Below are 17,664 nucleotides of genomic sequence, written 5' to 3' on the forward strand. Positions count from 1 at the left end.
ACTTACTTACCATTTCACAATAGCTGCAAAAGATTGTGGCTGTGCTGCTGGACATTAAATCTCAGGACGCCAGCACATTGACTGCTGCAAAAGTAGGCACAGTTTGACTTCCCTTGACTATCTTGCAGTATGGGCAAACAGTGAAAACAATCCAAGTTTGTCCAACCTCTCCTTGCAGCTAATACACTCCAATCCAGGCAAGATCTTTGTGCACCCCCCAAAGTCTCCACATCCCTCCTATAGTGTGGTGACCAGAACTGCACACAATAAACCAGGTACCAGGTGATAGCTGTGGCATCATGCCTAGCTGCTAGATTTTAACGTAAGGGCAATAGTGATGAGAGCATGTCTTGTCTTCTAATATTACATGTCCTGGCCCAAGATCTGAAATGCACAACAATATTTCTTATAATAAACATTGGCAGGACAGCCGTAATATAATACCCTTGCCTTCGAATCCTAGTCAATCTTCCACTGACATTAGCGACAGAAGGAAGTGTGCAACTGAAAAATGTTGCTCCTCCTAACCGTTAACACATAACGTTCCCAAGAACGTTCAGCCCCTCTTTTCAGCATTGCTACTCCAACCAGTGTTAATTCAACATATTAACTTTATTTTGGTCATCCAGTGCAGAAAAGTATGCCAAACAGTTTCAAATGAATGATCAGCCAAAGAAGGAAACAAAATTTTGGGTGGCCAAAAACTTAGTCAAATAGTCTGGCATTTTCAAGAAAGTTTTACAAAGATGGTAGCAAGATGTAAGGAGGGAATTCCAGAGTGCAGAGCCTACATAGCTGAAGAATCAGCTGCCAATTGTGGAGCAAAGGGAAGAGAATGTATCATGAAACAGATACTAAGGCAGGGAAAAAGTCTACATTTGTACATTGATGGAACATCATAGGCCTCTTTGAAAAACACATCCTTTACTCAAGAACTCAATGTAGTCCACGGCTAAAGGGAACAGACACTTCCTGCAAATCCGGAAAGAAACAACAGGAATTTCATTCATCAACTATGACAGTTTTCACTATTTTTTCTATGTCAGGTCACATCAAAAATAAATGACCATAGTTTCCTGCATAACCCACGATTTACGGGCCATTCAGGAATGCTCCAGGAGTTTGGGCTGAATTGTGAACTCTAATTCACATATTAGCCTCTGGGTAAGCGACAAACAGCCCTCGAAAAATGTCTTTACTTGTCTCAGTGGCAGCAAAATTCAGGTTGATTCGATGGAACATCTTTTCCAGCTCGACCCTGTTGTCATGCCACCAAATCCACAACAAAAAAAAATGCTTCTCACAGAAAACATTTACAAGGTGATCTATAACATTGCTGCCTTTAATTAACATGTAACTTCTAGCAGGGAAGGTTACACATTCTTTGCAGTTTATGAGGTCTCTGACTGCCTTAGAACTAGTGTGTCATGGAAAGTATTTCAATTACCTTGTTAGCTCACTCTTATTGTTAATGCTGAATGTTCCACAGTAATTGCTTTTGTCTAGAAAATTGGCATAAAATTCATGTATTCTAATACTGCTATAGACATAGTGAATCTTTCAAATATATCTTGACCAACTAATACAATTTCTAAAGTTTCCATGATTGAAACTTAATTGGATCATAATAGCTGTTGAAAACTTTTGTTGTCTAGAGTGCATGAGAGGTAAGCATTGAGAATTCAAAGTAGATGAATGGCATTTAATATAAAATTGTACCTATTTGAAAGGATTTTTAAAAACTATTTTATATGGACAACTCATGAAGGCAAAGTGTATTATAAAACCACAATAACAAGGAGATGCAGACTAGTGCAAAATACAGAGATTTCAAGTTGCAGGTAGATTGATGCTGAGTTGAATGGTGTAGCATTCCTGTCCTGGAGTCAGAAGGCTGTGCCTTCAAGTCCCATTCTCAAGACTTGAGATGAAAATTCGGACTAAAGTTTCAGTATAGCACTGAGTTACTGCTACACTGTTTTTCCAATGATCTGTTAATTGGAACACCCCCTTATCTTTAGGTTGATGTAGAGATTTCTACTTGAAGTTCTATTCAAAATAAAAGTAGGTTGTACCTCTCCTCCCATTCCCCCCACCCAGCAACTTGGCCAATGAAATACCAGAGAACTGGGCTAGACAGCTGAAACAAAAATGTGATGTGGTGAAATGTCTAACTGTACACCTAACCACAATGGCAACTTCTGACAAGTGAGGATAGGGTCAGTCCAATCCTGATAGCTCTACGATGAAATTGTGTGCCAGAACTCACCCCTTTAACTTCCAAATGAATATTTAACAAATCAAACTTTAAAAAAAAAATCAGGGAACTGGGCTATATTTCAGAGATTTGTTCTTTAGTTTTGAAGAGCTATTTAATTCCAGTTGGAATCTGTCCGTAAGACTCAATGACCTTCTTAACAGATTTGCAGGGGGAAGAAATCTCAAAGCTTTCTGGATACTTTCAGAAATGCTATAACCAATATCACACTAGATCCTTACACATGCTCAAGGTGAAGTTTTGGAGATTTGTCCAGCTTTTACTAGACAGCTATTCCAATTAGGAGAAAATATGATGTGTTTATGACAGGAAAGAATTCGAGGCAACAGATGGTCTCAGTGCACGCACAAAGCCTTACACTGCAGAACTGCAGAACTGGGAGACTGATGAATGGGTTCTCTGTCTTGCCTGTTCAGTGACCAAGAACTAGAATCTATGATCTACTGTTGAATCCTATTGCTATTTACCACATCCACAGTTCACTGAAGGGTAATATTGGAAAATCAGGACAAGAATTTGCCTCACCCGTTGAACATTACAATATCTGAATAGCATTTACTCAGGAACATTCAAAGTTCTCCTCATGTCATCTTTTGTGGCTTTAGCAAAAAACAAATCCAACACAGTCAACGCTGTTTGTAGTCTTACGCAGGACTTGTTTCTTTCTTGTCACAAAGGCACGATCCATGGCACTAAAAGCTTTTGCTGACACATTTATATCCTATAAAAATTTTAAACAAAGCTGCATGATAAGACCAGAGGTCAGACCTAAAATGTTGTGAATTTAAATTTAGCTCAGACATGAGAAGGAACCTCTTTATGTGGAGACAAATATATAGCTGGAATAATGTGATAGGCAGAGTTGGAGAGCTATAATTCCAAACGGCAGGGTAGTTAAACATTACAACATCTACAGCAGGAGACACCAAAGTTTATACTGGTTGAACCCAGACTGGGCAGGGTTGACCAATTTCCAGCCCAATTTGAAATCCCAATGTATTCAGAAGTGGACCTTGATAATTCTACCAAGTCAAATCAAATGTATCTGCCATAAGTATTGCAAACCATACATCTCTATCAAAGAGGTCCCTAATAGCATTGGATGGGGTGATCGTAGCATGGTTAGATGCTAGACTGGCAAATTTAGTATCCTAGGCCAATGACGGTCAATAGGCTGAATGGCATTTTGCATTCTAAAATTTCTCGTACTTGTATATATTTATTATTGGTTCAGCATATTGTACAGGCATAGAACAAGGTGGAATCAAGGCTGAACAGCAGGGATGTGATAGCTCAAATCACAACATATTGATTAAAGATATAAGCTTGGGAATTCAAACATGATGATTAGAGAGGGAGTGAAAATGATTGCAAGATAAACTATTTAGCAGTTTTGAGGGAGTTTACAACCAAGTCTGAAACAATGAATACATTTCTCCCTCTTTAGTCCTGAGTTTGGTAATCACAATGTTTGAACTTTTAAACACTTTTTTTCTCCCCCCATAGAAACTTTAAGATGTACTAAGGTCAAGCCTGACTGAACTATTTAAAATTAAACGAATTTGTAAACTCACTCAAGTAAAATACGAAACTAATTAAAAAAAGGGAACAATCCATCCTAAATCCTATAACACAAACATACTAGCATGTAAGGGTGAGGAGAGGAGCAATTACGACAAAATGTGTAATCTATACAGAATACATAAAATGCTGGGAATCACAAAGTCAAGCAGCGTCTGTGGAAAGAGACCAAGCTAATCTTAAGTCAGGGTGTAATTGAGAAGAAGTTACTGTTCTTCAGTGAAGGAATTATTTGTTCAAATGTTATCTTGACGTTCCGGTGGGAATTGCACAAGGTTCTAATGGAGACAGTTATTTTAAAACTGCAATCAATTCTTTTTCACAGAGTGGGTGCTTTGGCACTTGAAGTTCATTTTATCTTTCAATTCTCTATTTCTGTGATGTAGCCCAACATATTGCAGAGAGTATTGAAGAGTGAGACAGATGTTGATGGATTATGCAGCGATTGGTGGTCCGAGATGTTAGTCTTCTGCAGCAAAAGCCACAAGTTTATATTCAATACTAGTGTGAATACTAACTGCTGAGCCACAGGGGGGACCAACCATTCTTTTAACAAAGCAATCCAATGGCCCATTGTTAAAGATTACCTTTTGGGAATATAGAGACTGATGGGGAGGTTTCAATCCTTCTTCTTGCAATAATGGGTTTCAGAGAATGGTTTTGTTTCAGCAATACCTGCAGGCATGAGGTCTTATCCCAAGATACAGCTGAATATTAGACTGTGAGCTGGCTATTCCAAATGATGTATTTTAATGTTCAGGTGATTACCCTTAAAAAGCCATTTTGAGGTGTGGTAGACTACTTCGACCATGCTAGTTAGACACGCCTTTGTAAATTCCTGTTGAGCTTGGTTACTTTGATATCAAGCGATATTGGCAGCCATTTTGAGGAGTCTCAGTTCATTTTAAATTTTTGTCTCTCGAACCAAAGTACTGGGCTCAAAAGGTAGTCGAGATTTAAAGATTAATATTTTGTATCATCACAACAAGGTTCTGAGACAAAAAGGATTTGGAAAAAGCAATTAGTGAAGGTATGGGGGAGAAAAAATGTATTGGGGTCTCATGTTTGCAGCTTAAGAGGAATGAGTAAGAAAACGTGAGAGCATCATCAGCTCTGATATAGTGGAGTCATGCCATATTGGAATTGTGCATCATTTCCAGTGGAACTATATAGAGTCATAGAGATGTACAGCACAAAAACAGACCCTTCGGTCCAACCTGTCCATGCTGATCAGATATCCCAAACCAATCTAGTCCCACCTGCCAGCACCCAGCCCGTATCTCTCCAAACCCTTCCTATTCATACACCCATCCAAATGCCTTTTAAAATGTTGCACTTGTACTAGCCTTCACCACTTCCTCTGGCAGCTCATTCCATACACATACCACCCTCTGCATGAAAAAGTTGCCCCTTAGGTCTCTTTTATATCTTTCCCCTCTCACCCACAACCTATGGTCTCTAGTTATGGACTCCCCCACCCCAGGGAAAAGACTTTGTCTATTTGTCCTATCCATGTCCCTCATGATTTTGTAAATCTCTATAAGGTCACCCCTCATTCTCCGACGCTCCAGGGAAAACAGCCCTAGCCTGTTCAGCCTCTCCCTTGGGCTCAAATCCTCCAACACTGGCAACATCCTTGTAAATCTTTTCTGAACCCTTTCAAGTTTCACAACATCTTTCCAATAGGAAGGAGACCAGAAATGCATGCAATATTCTAACATTAGCCTAACCAATGTCCTCATGTAGAGGAAGAGTAAACCTACTCCAAAAGCTGGACAGAATAATGCTCTATCATTGAAAAAACTTATTTTTCTGAAATATGACTCCACTATTAGGAATGACATAAAACCTACATAGCATTCAATGCAAATACTGAGACACAAAAACCTATATGAGTCACTGATCAGATGCTAGACATTAGTGTTCTTTTGTCTATTATTTTAATGCAGGTGGCATCCTGTTTATTTTCACTGAGTTAACACCTCTGGTAAATTAGCAAGCAGGGAAAAGCCATATGTATGCAATAACAACTCATTTAAAGTAATTTATTGTGTTGTGAGGAAATGGTTACCTTTCGATGATAGATTAATAGAAATCTCTGAAGTTGCAGACATGCATCGTATGCTGTTGTAGCTTTATTTTGTTAATATCTATGTACTGTACTATTTCCTTTGTACTACATTCGCCCCAGATGGAAGATCTTTTTTGCTGCCATCAGCGGATTAAATTAGCATTCAAGGCTGTGTTCCTGTCAGCATAATGTAATGCAAGCATAAATAACTTATGTACTGCCAGGCTAATCCACTTCAGGATGTTGTAAGAACAAACCTGCATCCTTGATTTAACATAAGAAAAAATTGGAAGATGTAACTCTTAAATGGGAAGTCTTTTAAAAATAATTTTAAAATATTCAAACAATTTGATTAATATAAATATTACAGAGCAATTTATAGTTCTCTTCTTGCTGAGAGAATTCGGATATTAAAATGTTAATGTGGCAATTTGATTTTTTTAAAAACAAAGCCAGTGCTTATATTGGGTCATGAAACACAAAGAACAGTCTTAGGGTGTTCCCTAATCTTCAATGTTACTGAACTACAGCTCAACTACCCCCATGAACAGAATTAACTTAGGAATCACTTCAGCTACATGAGAAGCAAGTTTCATGGAGATTATTTTCCACTCACCGACAAATGCTACCCATTTTTCTGTCCACATTCTTAGTTAAGAGTTTCCTTTTCAAATCAGATTTTGTTTCTGTAATGAGTAAGATGAGGCTATTGGAAAGACTGAGCTGTGTGAAGGGGGATTTGCCACTTGTTGAGTGGTACCAGTAGAAATAAGAATGGTGGTTAAAGACTCCAGGCATATCTGGAACAACCCTGCTGTGCATCATTTCTTCTGTGTGACAGAATTCAAACTGAACAACCTAGAGAAAACTGCATTTATATAGCAACTTTCACAACGTATGTTTGGCAAAAGGACTTTACAACTTTAGGGCGGCACGGTGGCAGAGTGGTTAGCCAGAGACCTGGGTTCAATTCCTGACTCAGGCGAGTCTCTGTGTGGAGTTTGCACACGTGTCTGCGTGGGTTTGCTCCGGTTTCCTCCCACAGTCCAAAAAATGTGCACTAAATTGCCCTTAGTGTTAGGTGCAGGGGGAAATGGGTCTGGGTGGGTGCGGGTCGGTGTGGACTTGTTGGGCCGAAGGGCCTGTTTCCACACTGTAAGTAATCTAATCTAAAAAAAACTAATGAGGTACTTTTGAGGTGCAACCACTCTTGTAATGCAAGAAACGAGTTATTAAGACACAGCAATTTCTGTAAAAGGAAGTCCATTGATGCTGTGCTTTTTGGAATAGGCAAACATCACCTGTTACAACAAAGAAATTCATTTGGACTGAACAGGAGAAAATCCCACCCCAGGTAAAACTGATGACAATGCAAATTGGTTAGTTTCACATTGTCTTTTAGTTTTGCTCAGAGGCAGACGGAGGCTGGTGTTCTAACTCAGTAAAAGCACCGTGTAATTTGATTCATGCTCAAGTGTCTGACTAACTTGTGTGAAGAGAGTTCTGATTGTCCAGCAACAGAAGTAGCATTTATTTACATTGCACCAGCAGCATATGTATATCACAGGTCTTTGGGCCTAAAATCTAAAAATATTGTGGACATCCGCTCACAACCTTACCTCTTCAGATCAACTGTTGTGACATTGAAGACCACACCTTTCAGCCACAAGATCATGAACAGTCGTTGAGAAAATGGACAATTACCAATGCTTTCTCCATCACTTCCAGCCTGCAGGACAATGAAACAAAAAAAAAACAAACATTATTAGTGCCACAGAACAACTCTGTTTTCCATTGCAGTATGCTGGTACAGCATATGTTGGTTATGTTAGTGAAGGGCACTTCATTCCTTCCAGATATATTATATTTTCTTCTGATAGTTCTTACCAAAAATGTCTTCAATACAGTATTGTAGGATTAAACCTATTGCATCACCATACAGCAGAAGATCACTAGGCAGTATCAAAAGTCAGAGAGCCATAACACATTATTGCCGTAACTGAATGGGCCAGAGAGTGGAGGCCATGTTGGGTGATAGACAATGAACACTTTGTCATACTAATTATTATTGTCCCCCGTTTTATCTGTGGGTATGTGCTGAATTATTTGATACTATCTAAGGGAGGATAGTGTAGGATCAGATGCAACATTGTCCCTGCCATGGGTTAGTGATCCTCTGGACTACAGGTTTGGCAACATAATCAAATGTTTAAGCAGACAAAGAGATACTGCTTGTTTAATATGAATAGCAGAGAAGCACCGAGCACTGGTTATACAACCATCCTCGTCTCTCCCATCAAGAAAAAAAAGTTATGAATTTAACAGTGAACAACATTAAGAGATATTAGGTCAGGAATTTGTTCAGAGGCAGATGCAAAAGCACAATCTAACGGAGGCAAACAACATAAGCAAAGATATTCCAATGGCTAGATTGATATCAGGACAATGCATACTGGAGTTGCAAGTTGGGACCATGTGGAACCCAACACAGCACCACTGTCCCCTCTTCCAAATACACTCCCGATCCCTCACACCACTCTGCCTTGACATTCACTCACGACATAAAACAAACAACCCTGACTACTCTACAGCCTGAAACCCCCACACTCACAACTAGAACTAACACTGTCCCCTCACCAAATGCTGATATAATACCCCTCCACCTGAAACCCATTACCTACCAACTCCAAGACACAACAAGCACCACCTATTCCCATTGCACAACTCACCAGACCTTAGATTCAACAATAGCCTGACGAAGCAATCTCAACCCCATACCCCACTGTCAGTCCAAGGAAGGGTGATCTTATTGAAACATATAAGGTTCTGAGAGAACTTGACAGGCTAAATGTTGAGAAGATATTTCCACCAGTAGGAAGATGTCAAACTAAGGTATACAGTAACAGAATAAGGGGAGAACCATTTAAAACTGAAATGCAAAGTAATTCATTCTCTAGAGGGTAGTGAAGATCTGGAATTCACTTCCTTAGAGAGTTGTGATGGCTAAATGACTCAAAATATTTGGAAAGAAGGCAGACAGAGTGTTGAAATGTGAGCGAGTGAAGGTCTATGATAAGCTAAGCGATCAGGAAAGAGTTGAGGCCTGGGGCAGCTCAGCTACAATCTTGTTGAATTGTAGAGCTGGCTTTATGGGCCAAATGGCTTACTTTGATTAGATTAGATTAGATTCCCTGCAGTGTGGAAACAGGCCCTTCGGCCCAACAAGTCCACACTGACCCTCCAGAGAGTAACCCACCCAGACCCATTTCCCTCTGATGAATGTACCAAACACTATGGGTTTTAGTGCTTGGCAGACGGAGGCTGGTGTTCTAACTCAGTAAAAGCACCGTGTAATTTGATTCATGTTCAAGTGTCTGACTAGCTTGCGTGAAGAGAGTTTTGATTGTCCAATTCACCTGACCTGCATATCTTTGGAATGTGGGAGGAAACCGGAGCACCAGGAGAAAACCCACGCAGACACGGGGAGAATGTGCAAACTCCACACAGACAGTCGCCCAAGGCTGGAATTGAACCTGGGACCCTGGTGCTGAGGCAGCAGTGCTAACCACTGAGCCACTATGCCACCCCTCTGCTCCTATTTCTTATGTTCCATTAGACCTGTTATCTTACTCACTCAAACCAACACCACCAATCTGCTGGACTCAATACACCCTGTTCTACTACACCCTATCGTGTACCTGAAAGTCTTTCTCCCTGCCACCCTGACCAGATGCACTCACTGGCACTAAATTCTTACCAACTTAACTGACACACTGCCACACTATTTACCTGGCATCCCATATACCTCACCCACCTGGCGCTCTACTGCCTGGAATTCTTCCCTATGAACCACATTGCATCTTATCTGCCCCAACACCCTCACTCACCTTATGTACTTACCATTCCACTGTGGCTACTGGACATTTAAACTATAAAATCAGGACAGGGTGCTAAAAAAAAGGAGGCCAAAGTTGCTATGAAGGTCTTTTTCATCACTAGATTCATGGATTCCATACAGGAAACCCTGTCCCAAAATCTCCAATGCAAAAGTCATGTAAAGGTAAGTGGATAATTCGTAATCCATTCAGGGTTGGCAGATGATTGAATATCTGGGCTGATATATATCATATATCTTTTTAACAGAGTTAATTGAAAAGTAAGAATTTATCTATTAAAGGTAAAGGGCGACAATAAATAGGAAATGTGGGACTTGTATCTTTATTTGGCTTAATGTTATAGCATCAGTCAATTGTAAGCACAAAATAACTGTGGCATTGGGTGCCATTGCAGCCCAGTTGTTGCTGATTCCTGTTTCACTTAACACGTATCCTCTTTTTGATGCAAGATGCTTATAATGTTAGCTGCCCATCACATTTCGCACATATTACTGGGTGGATTTTCTGTCACAATCCAATTGATAGTGAGCTCCATTGTGCCTGTTTTCACAATACTACATGTGATATTTTGAAATTAATGTAAGTAATGATGTAACATGTAACAGACATTAGAAAGAGAGAGACACCAACCTAGAATGAGCATGTGAAGAGAGAGGACCTAGACACTGCACCAGAGAGCATATTTGAGAACAACTCCCTACTGATATCAGTGAAGGAGTGTTACAGTGCATAAGGAGTTGAACAGCATAGTTAGAAATTAGGAGCTTACAGCCTCAGGGGCAGTACATATGCAGACAAACTCAACCCAGAAATTCTCCAGAATGGTGACAGAACTAGCTTAAAGCACAAGATAAAACACTTAGATGTGTATTGCCTCCAAGACTGCATCCGTGACACATACAAACATTTGGTGTGTTAACTTAACCAGATTCCAAAGTACAGCCAGGCAGGATCACTAGACGCATTAAGAGTAGACATGGTAGTAGCAGTTGATTTAATGTCAGTGTTTCCATTTTGGAGATGAACACTCCAGCTATTGCTATTTCTTAAAGAGGCAGAACTGAACACATGGTAGTACCCTCCGCGTGTGTTATCAAAAGGAATCTGATATCAGTTACTTTCAGGTTAATTACAAATTAGTTTTATTGAGTCTTGCTGCAAATGTGGGAATCTTTGAGCGTCTTTGGTTTCAGGCATTATTTAAAATTGCTGGTGCCTATCTGGAGTGGTATAGCACAGATCTCAAGGACTCCACACAAATTACATTCTCCTAGCCATAGGTCAATTGCTATATTCCCTTTGGATGACAACATGGCAGGGAAAATGATCAGAGGCAATATACAGCAGTACTGAAAGGAGGAGGAGCAGTAGACGGGAGAAGGATCTTCAGGAGATGACCATATCTAGTTGAGGTGTTCAGAGAGCAATTCTCCTCTGGGAAACTTAGTGGCCATTGGAATAGCTGACGTCTCTACTGAAGATGATATAGCTCAAATCTGCCAAACTCGGTTTCTCTCTCCACAGATGCTGTAGGACGTGTCAAGTTTGTCCAGCATTTTCTGCTTTTGTAATTAATTCTGAGCACCATTTTTTCTGAGGCAAAATGAAGAGACTGAGAACTGAAGTGAAGATTAAATGTTATTGCAGTTGTTCCTGACTTAATCTATTTTATGTGAAACCACTCTTGGGCTTTCTGGTATTACATCTCTCAGCGTGCATTATGATCATGTTTAAAGCTCTCTGAAGTTAGATGCCAATATCTCTTTCCATGTGTCTGTTGTAACAAAAGGTAAATTCCTGGTGCTGAGCTTTTAATGTAATTGATTTCTGTGTGTGGCTTGAAGTACCATGATATAAATCACAGAAGAAAACCCAGGGATTTGTCACACGAAACTATTCAACTTAACCCTTGCAAGAATGGATTGTTCTGAAACCTCAACAACCTGCTGGTGGCAGGAAGCTGGCCTTTCTGTTGGAAGATCGCCACCGACAGAAGGAAGAACAAAGGGTTTAAAGTAGGCAACTCGCTTTTAAGCATATTTGTTGTTGTGGCTATTCTACTGTGGGAAGTTTTTATCTCCATTTTTTTATTGGCATACCTCAAAGATTCAGCATTGCAATTCTTAAATGAGTAAGCTTACAAATTGCTTGGGTGATACTCGCATAGCAGCACAGATCTGCAGGAACCTAACCAGGTACTGTCAGATTCTGAGGCTGTAGAATCACATCATGCCAAAATGAATATACAGCAATATTCTCAGTCACTAATCGCATGATACAAATATCCATTCATGTCACCTACACCTCATGTCACCCCATGACCACCCAACCTCAGAAAAGTGTTTACTAAATCCAAACAAGTAATTGCAAAGCCATCAAGCATCACAGGTTGTATAAATTCTGTACCAAGTATACTAAATGCTGAACAAGGAGTGTTGAATTTATCAATAACTGATCAAATAAAATCACTTGGTTTATGTGTGTGGACCTTGTAACAACAGCTCATCTTTAACATAAAACATCTTAAGGCCCTTTCCAGGACTATTATGAAGCAAATTTGCCACTGAGCCATGAAAGGTTATATCAGGACAGATTAGCCACAATCTGATCAAAGAAAGAAAGGCTTACAGAAAGAAAGAGAAGTAAAGAGGCAGAAAGGTTTAGGGAGGGACTTTCAGAGTCTAGGCGACATGACAATCTATGGGAGATAAATCAAAATCAGCAATGTTCAGGAGGCCACAATTCGATACCTCGGAGGGTAATGGAAGTGGAGGATTTCTAGGATAATGAGGGACAAGGTCATGCAGGTAACTGAAACCAATTATGAGAATTTTAAAGCGAGGCATCGCTGAATTCATAGAATCCCTACAGTGTGGAAACAGGTCATTTCACCCAACAAATCCACACCAACCCTCTGAAGAGTATCCCACTCAGACCCATTCCCCTACACTTCCTCTGACTAATGCACTGAGCCTACACATCCCTGAACACTATGGGCAATTGAGCATGGCCAATTCACCTAACGTGCACATCTTCAGTCAGTGGGAACAAACCCACGCAAACACAGGGAGAATGTGCAAACTCCACATAGTCACCCAAGGCTTAAATTGAACCTGGGTTCTGGCTCCCCCCACTGAGTCACTAGGGGGCCAATGTAAGTCAGTGAGCGTAGGCATGTTTGGGGAATGGGACTTTATGTGAGGTAAACACACAAACAATTAGGGATGATCTCTAGCTTATCAGAGGGTAAGATTACGTATGTCCACCAAAGAGTGTATTGGAATAGTAAAGTGGCATGATATATTCATGTACTGGTAAAATCTTGAATTTTACGGTCCATATTTGTTAAATGGATCTAAACAGATTTGAGATTCCATACCCGTAACTCCAAAGGATCTTTGAAGCCACGTGTTTGGAGCTTCAGCTGTCATATTGAGTGCAGATCCTTATTTAATGACCATAAGGTTCAGGAAATGTGAAGAGGCAAAAGGAATCCCATAATATAATACTGGGTAAAAAGACACTTCAGAATAGCATAAATGGAATTACGATAATAACAGGAAGCCAGTAAAATTATATCCTACTAATAACCTCCTCGTTTACCAAATAATTTGCAGAGATTACAAGTGTAAATTCACAGAGTAAAAAGTGGATTGTGATATCTTCGCAAACTGCATCTATTTTTCTTGCTCTGTTGAAGGTCATCTAGACTTGAAGCATTAGTTTGCTCTCTCCACAGATGCTGCCTGACCTGTTGTGATTTCCAACATTTTTTGTTTTCAGTACAGATTCCAACCTCTGCAGTAATATGTTCCTCTATTTTTCATGCACCTTGTACATCTTAATTTTGAAAATGCACCATAACTTACAAATGCTGACTGTAGAAGAGTAACAGCTTTTCAGTATACACTAACTATGTACAATATATTCAGGTTTTGTACCCACTTTCCTTTTGGGAGTACACTGGAGATATTAAAGAGCCAGCAAATAATTGTTTTGCAAAAGAGCCTTGAGAGGCGTAAAGAGCACAGACATACAAGACTTAGCCCATGGGATTCAGAGCAATATTATTTCTTTGCAAGAACAAAAGCATGATAAACTGCAAATTATTCTCTTTGTTCTGGGAATATGCATTGTGATTCTGGTGAAAGCAGACCGGATTCCTTGTATTGGGAAGGACTTACAATCAGAATCAACTTCACAATTTGAAAGCATGTACATTTCTGCCCTCTAATATCTCCAAAACCATGAGCTAAAATCCCATTCCACTATTTTTTTGAATGAATTGCTATTCTGTCTGCTTTAGACCCCTTGTGCTGAGGATACAGGTTTCAGACATGCCCAAGAATGTCTGCCACTGTACAATGCGATGAGGTACATTAATTAAACAATGATTCACGTTTGTACATGACATTATGTCTCTGTGCTGTCTTTAAGATATGGAGTGTAACTATGAGTTACAAGGTGGAGATTTCAATGGCTGCAAGCCAACCAGAGGCAAAGCAGAGAGTGATTCAGCCCTGCCATCTTTTATGGGATCATCTTTAATTGTAACATTTTAGAAAGATCCAGATATTTGAAAAAGACTGATTGGCAAGTCTTTTGGGGTGTGGTTGTAGGAAAGAGCTGCTATAGAGTTTACATGCAGCAACTTAAAAGTACAGGGATCAGCATCATTGCTTTTTGTCGCCATAAACTCAAGTACAAGTGAAGTGAAATGCCGCACAGAAAGGCAGTGCCAAGAGTGGTTGGGACACAAAGAAGTACAAATTCATGTAGCATGATAGCTCTAATTGGGAGACAGTCAATTAGGGGCGACATGGTGGTTCAGTGGTTAGCACTATTGCCTCACTACACCAGGGAGCTGGGCTCAATTCCATCCTCAGGTGATTGTGCAGAGTTTGCATGTTCTCCCTTTGTCTGGAAGGGTTTCCTCCCACAGTCACATGATGTGCTTGAGTGGTGGACTGGCCATGTTATAGTGTCTAGAGATGTGCAGGCTCGCTGGATTTACCAGGGTCCCAGAGATGGGTACTCATTGGAGGGTTGGTATGGGCTGAGTGGCCTGCTTCCACAATATAGGAATTCCCTGATAGCCATTCCTTTATACTCCACTCAATAGTCATCCCCATTAATGTCAAAATACCTTTGTTATTAATAGCTGCTTGGTATCATAGAATGTGAATACTGCTGAAAAAAAACAGAAATGTTGCTGATCTTTTTTGTCTTGTACTCTACAAGATAAACACAAGAGTGCCAAATTTGAAAAGGTGACAACAATTTATTCTACGGGAAAAGGTGCTAATTGCTGCAGGTCAACTCTATGTGTCTGGGGCACTGCTATGGTAAAAAGAAAAAGGATCCTGAAGCTTTTAAGTAATTCAAAACAAATGACACAAGACATGAACATAGTCAACGAATGTGTCTTGTTAGAGGTGGATTTACATTCATATGCAAGGGCCCATTCTCTACAAACAAAGGGAATATGATCAAGACTTGCACCATTTTCTTGGACTTAATTGAGAACTTAAGGAGTCTTTAGCTTCCTGTTATTTTGTCCATGGCAGTAATGCCTCAGGCCAATTAAAGTTGACTTGCCAATCAATTAATATCCTTTTCCCCGTATTATAAACTACTGTGAGCATTTGAAATTTGGTATTCTTGCAATGGTCCTGATGTGGCAAAATGAAAAGCTTCAGCAACATGTCTCTCTTTTGAACAGCTTTGTTTTTTGTCAACATAGTGTTGTAAATGTGCTAGAAATTAAAATGGCTTGTTAATATATACATCTAAAAGCAGCATTGCAGATATATCAGAGACTAGAACTACACAGTACACTACAAAGTTGATCAAACCAAAATTCTACCAACACTTTAACACTAGCTTTCTGCTTTGGTGTTCAGCTCCATCAAGCAAGAACCTTTCTGTACACTTTTATGTTTCTATCTTTAATAACATATCACTGTATTCCAAGATCTTTTTGGTCCTCTTCACTATTTATTTTCTGATCCTCCAAGGAATGAGAAGTTTTTTTTTGAAATAAAATAATCCAATGCACTCTTTGCTGAATTAATTTTGGACTGACATTTGTGAACCCACTTTACAAACTGGTTCATTTCTTTTACCTTGGTGCAGTCTTCCATGTAGCCCTACTAATTTGATGTCAACTGCAAATTCCAATAGAAAATACTGAATCCAAATAATTCACATACATGATGAAAACAGTATCTATGTGTCAGCCAGTGGAGGATGGGGCAGGGGGTTGAAATGATAATAAGCACCAAAATCTCCCCCATTTCTCAGAAGGCTGCTAGATGATGGACCTTCATTGCAATTATATGATGGACAGAAAAACCAAGAAATTCCCATCTTTTTACACTGCATTATCACTACAAGCAGTGATAATGTATAGCATGCTAGTTCTGGCCCTGAAATATCACAGATCCGACCTGATATTTCTAAATCATTTTATTTACATTAAAGAGAAAGTAAAATGCAAAGCAAATGACTTATTTCTTCCACTGAATTTGTTCCCAGGAGAACAGCAGCACTTTGAGGGAAAAATCTGTTCCAGATGGCGTAAAGATTTTCCTGATATCCTACTACTGTTAGTCAGTTAGTGTGAACACATTCACTGATGGAAGTAACAGATTTATCCAATTGCCTAAATGTCTAGCTGTCAGATAATATCCTATAAGACACTTGTGTGAGCAGAACAGTTTGGGAGGCACATCTGTGATATTATGAACTACATGAACTCCAAAACCTTTTTTTTTTAGCTTCACTCAGAGTATAATTTATTCTCTTGTCTTGATATAAAATGACATGAGGTGCCAGACACAGCAGAGTGTGGCATTTGATGGAAGTTGTGTTTTATGAACAAAGTTCTTGAGAGACTGAACAAACCTGAAATCATCTAGGGGACGAGACCTTTCAAAGAGGAGGTCACTTTTCACATCTGGTACAGGACATCAAAGAGTAGAAGATACAAATGTGCAAAATGTATTGGGTGTTACAGAAATTATTTCACCTCAGCAATAAATATATGGGCTGGATTTTATAAAGAGCTGGGTAAGAGGGTCACAAGCCTATGCAAGTGGACAGAAGGACTCCAGTAGAGCACTGGGTTTGTCTTTTTCAACTTCCATCACCATTTTACCAGCTCTCCAGCTTTAATCCTAGTCGGTCTCCAGAGACCTGGTAATATTCTCTACAATGTGCTGCATCTGATGACATTTTAGGTTAATCAAGTTTGGGATGATCGCATGAGAAAACACACTAGGCCTCACAGAGAGAAACCCTTCATGGAACTGGATGGAACTGACACTTAGCCAAAATAGAACACAGAATGTTTTGGCTCAGTGTCAGTTCCATGAAGGGCATCTCTCTGTGAGGCCGAGCGGGTTTACTCGTGCGATCATCCCAAACTTGTCTCATTAACCACACCTGTCCTGTTCGATGCTAACACAATTCATCCACTCCCTTGGACAGACGTTGTGCCCATGACCCGGATATCCCAGAATAGACCTGCATTATTGTCACTGGTGCCATGTTTGAAAGACACATACACATCCAGACATGGGTGTTTTGAGCTGCCCACTCTCTAGTTAAAATGATGGCAAACAAGGGGAAATTGGCAGAAAAAGACATGGAAGTCGTGATGGGCCAGTGGTACAGAAGAGGGGCATCCCTTCCCCCCAGGACCAGAAAAAAACATGGCACCAAACTCTGGGCTGCTTCCCAGATCAATGCAGCCTGTACACTCCAGAGGATTGTCCAGTAATACCAAAAGAAGGTCAATGACATTTCCCAGCCTGCCAGGGCATGCCACCATCTTC

General features: G+C 40.0%; 1 protein-coding gene across 1 annotated transcript in view; it reads right to left on the reverse strand.

The window, feature by feature from the left end:
- The window catches only part of clic4 (chloride intracellular channel 4), a 149,100-nt gene that overhangs the window by 78,903 nt on the left and 52,533 nt on the right, over nucleotides 1-17,664 (reverse strand). The window contains exon 2 of the mRNA XM_072548355.1: nucleotides 7,550-7,659. Coding sequence (XP_072404456.1) covers nucleotides 7,550-7,659 — 110 coding nt within the window. The remainder of the gene's footprint in view (nucleotides 1-7,549; nucleotides 7,660-17,664) is intronic.

This window comes from Chiloscyllium punctatum, chromosome 27, assembly GCF_047496795.1.
Source record: "Chiloscyllium punctatum isolate Juve2018m chromosome 27, sChiPun1.3, whole genome shotgun sequence".
Classification (NCBI taxonomy): domain Eukaryota; kingdom Metazoa; phylum Chordata; class Chondrichthyes; order Orectolobiformes; family Hemiscylliidae; genus Chiloscyllium; species Chiloscyllium punctatum.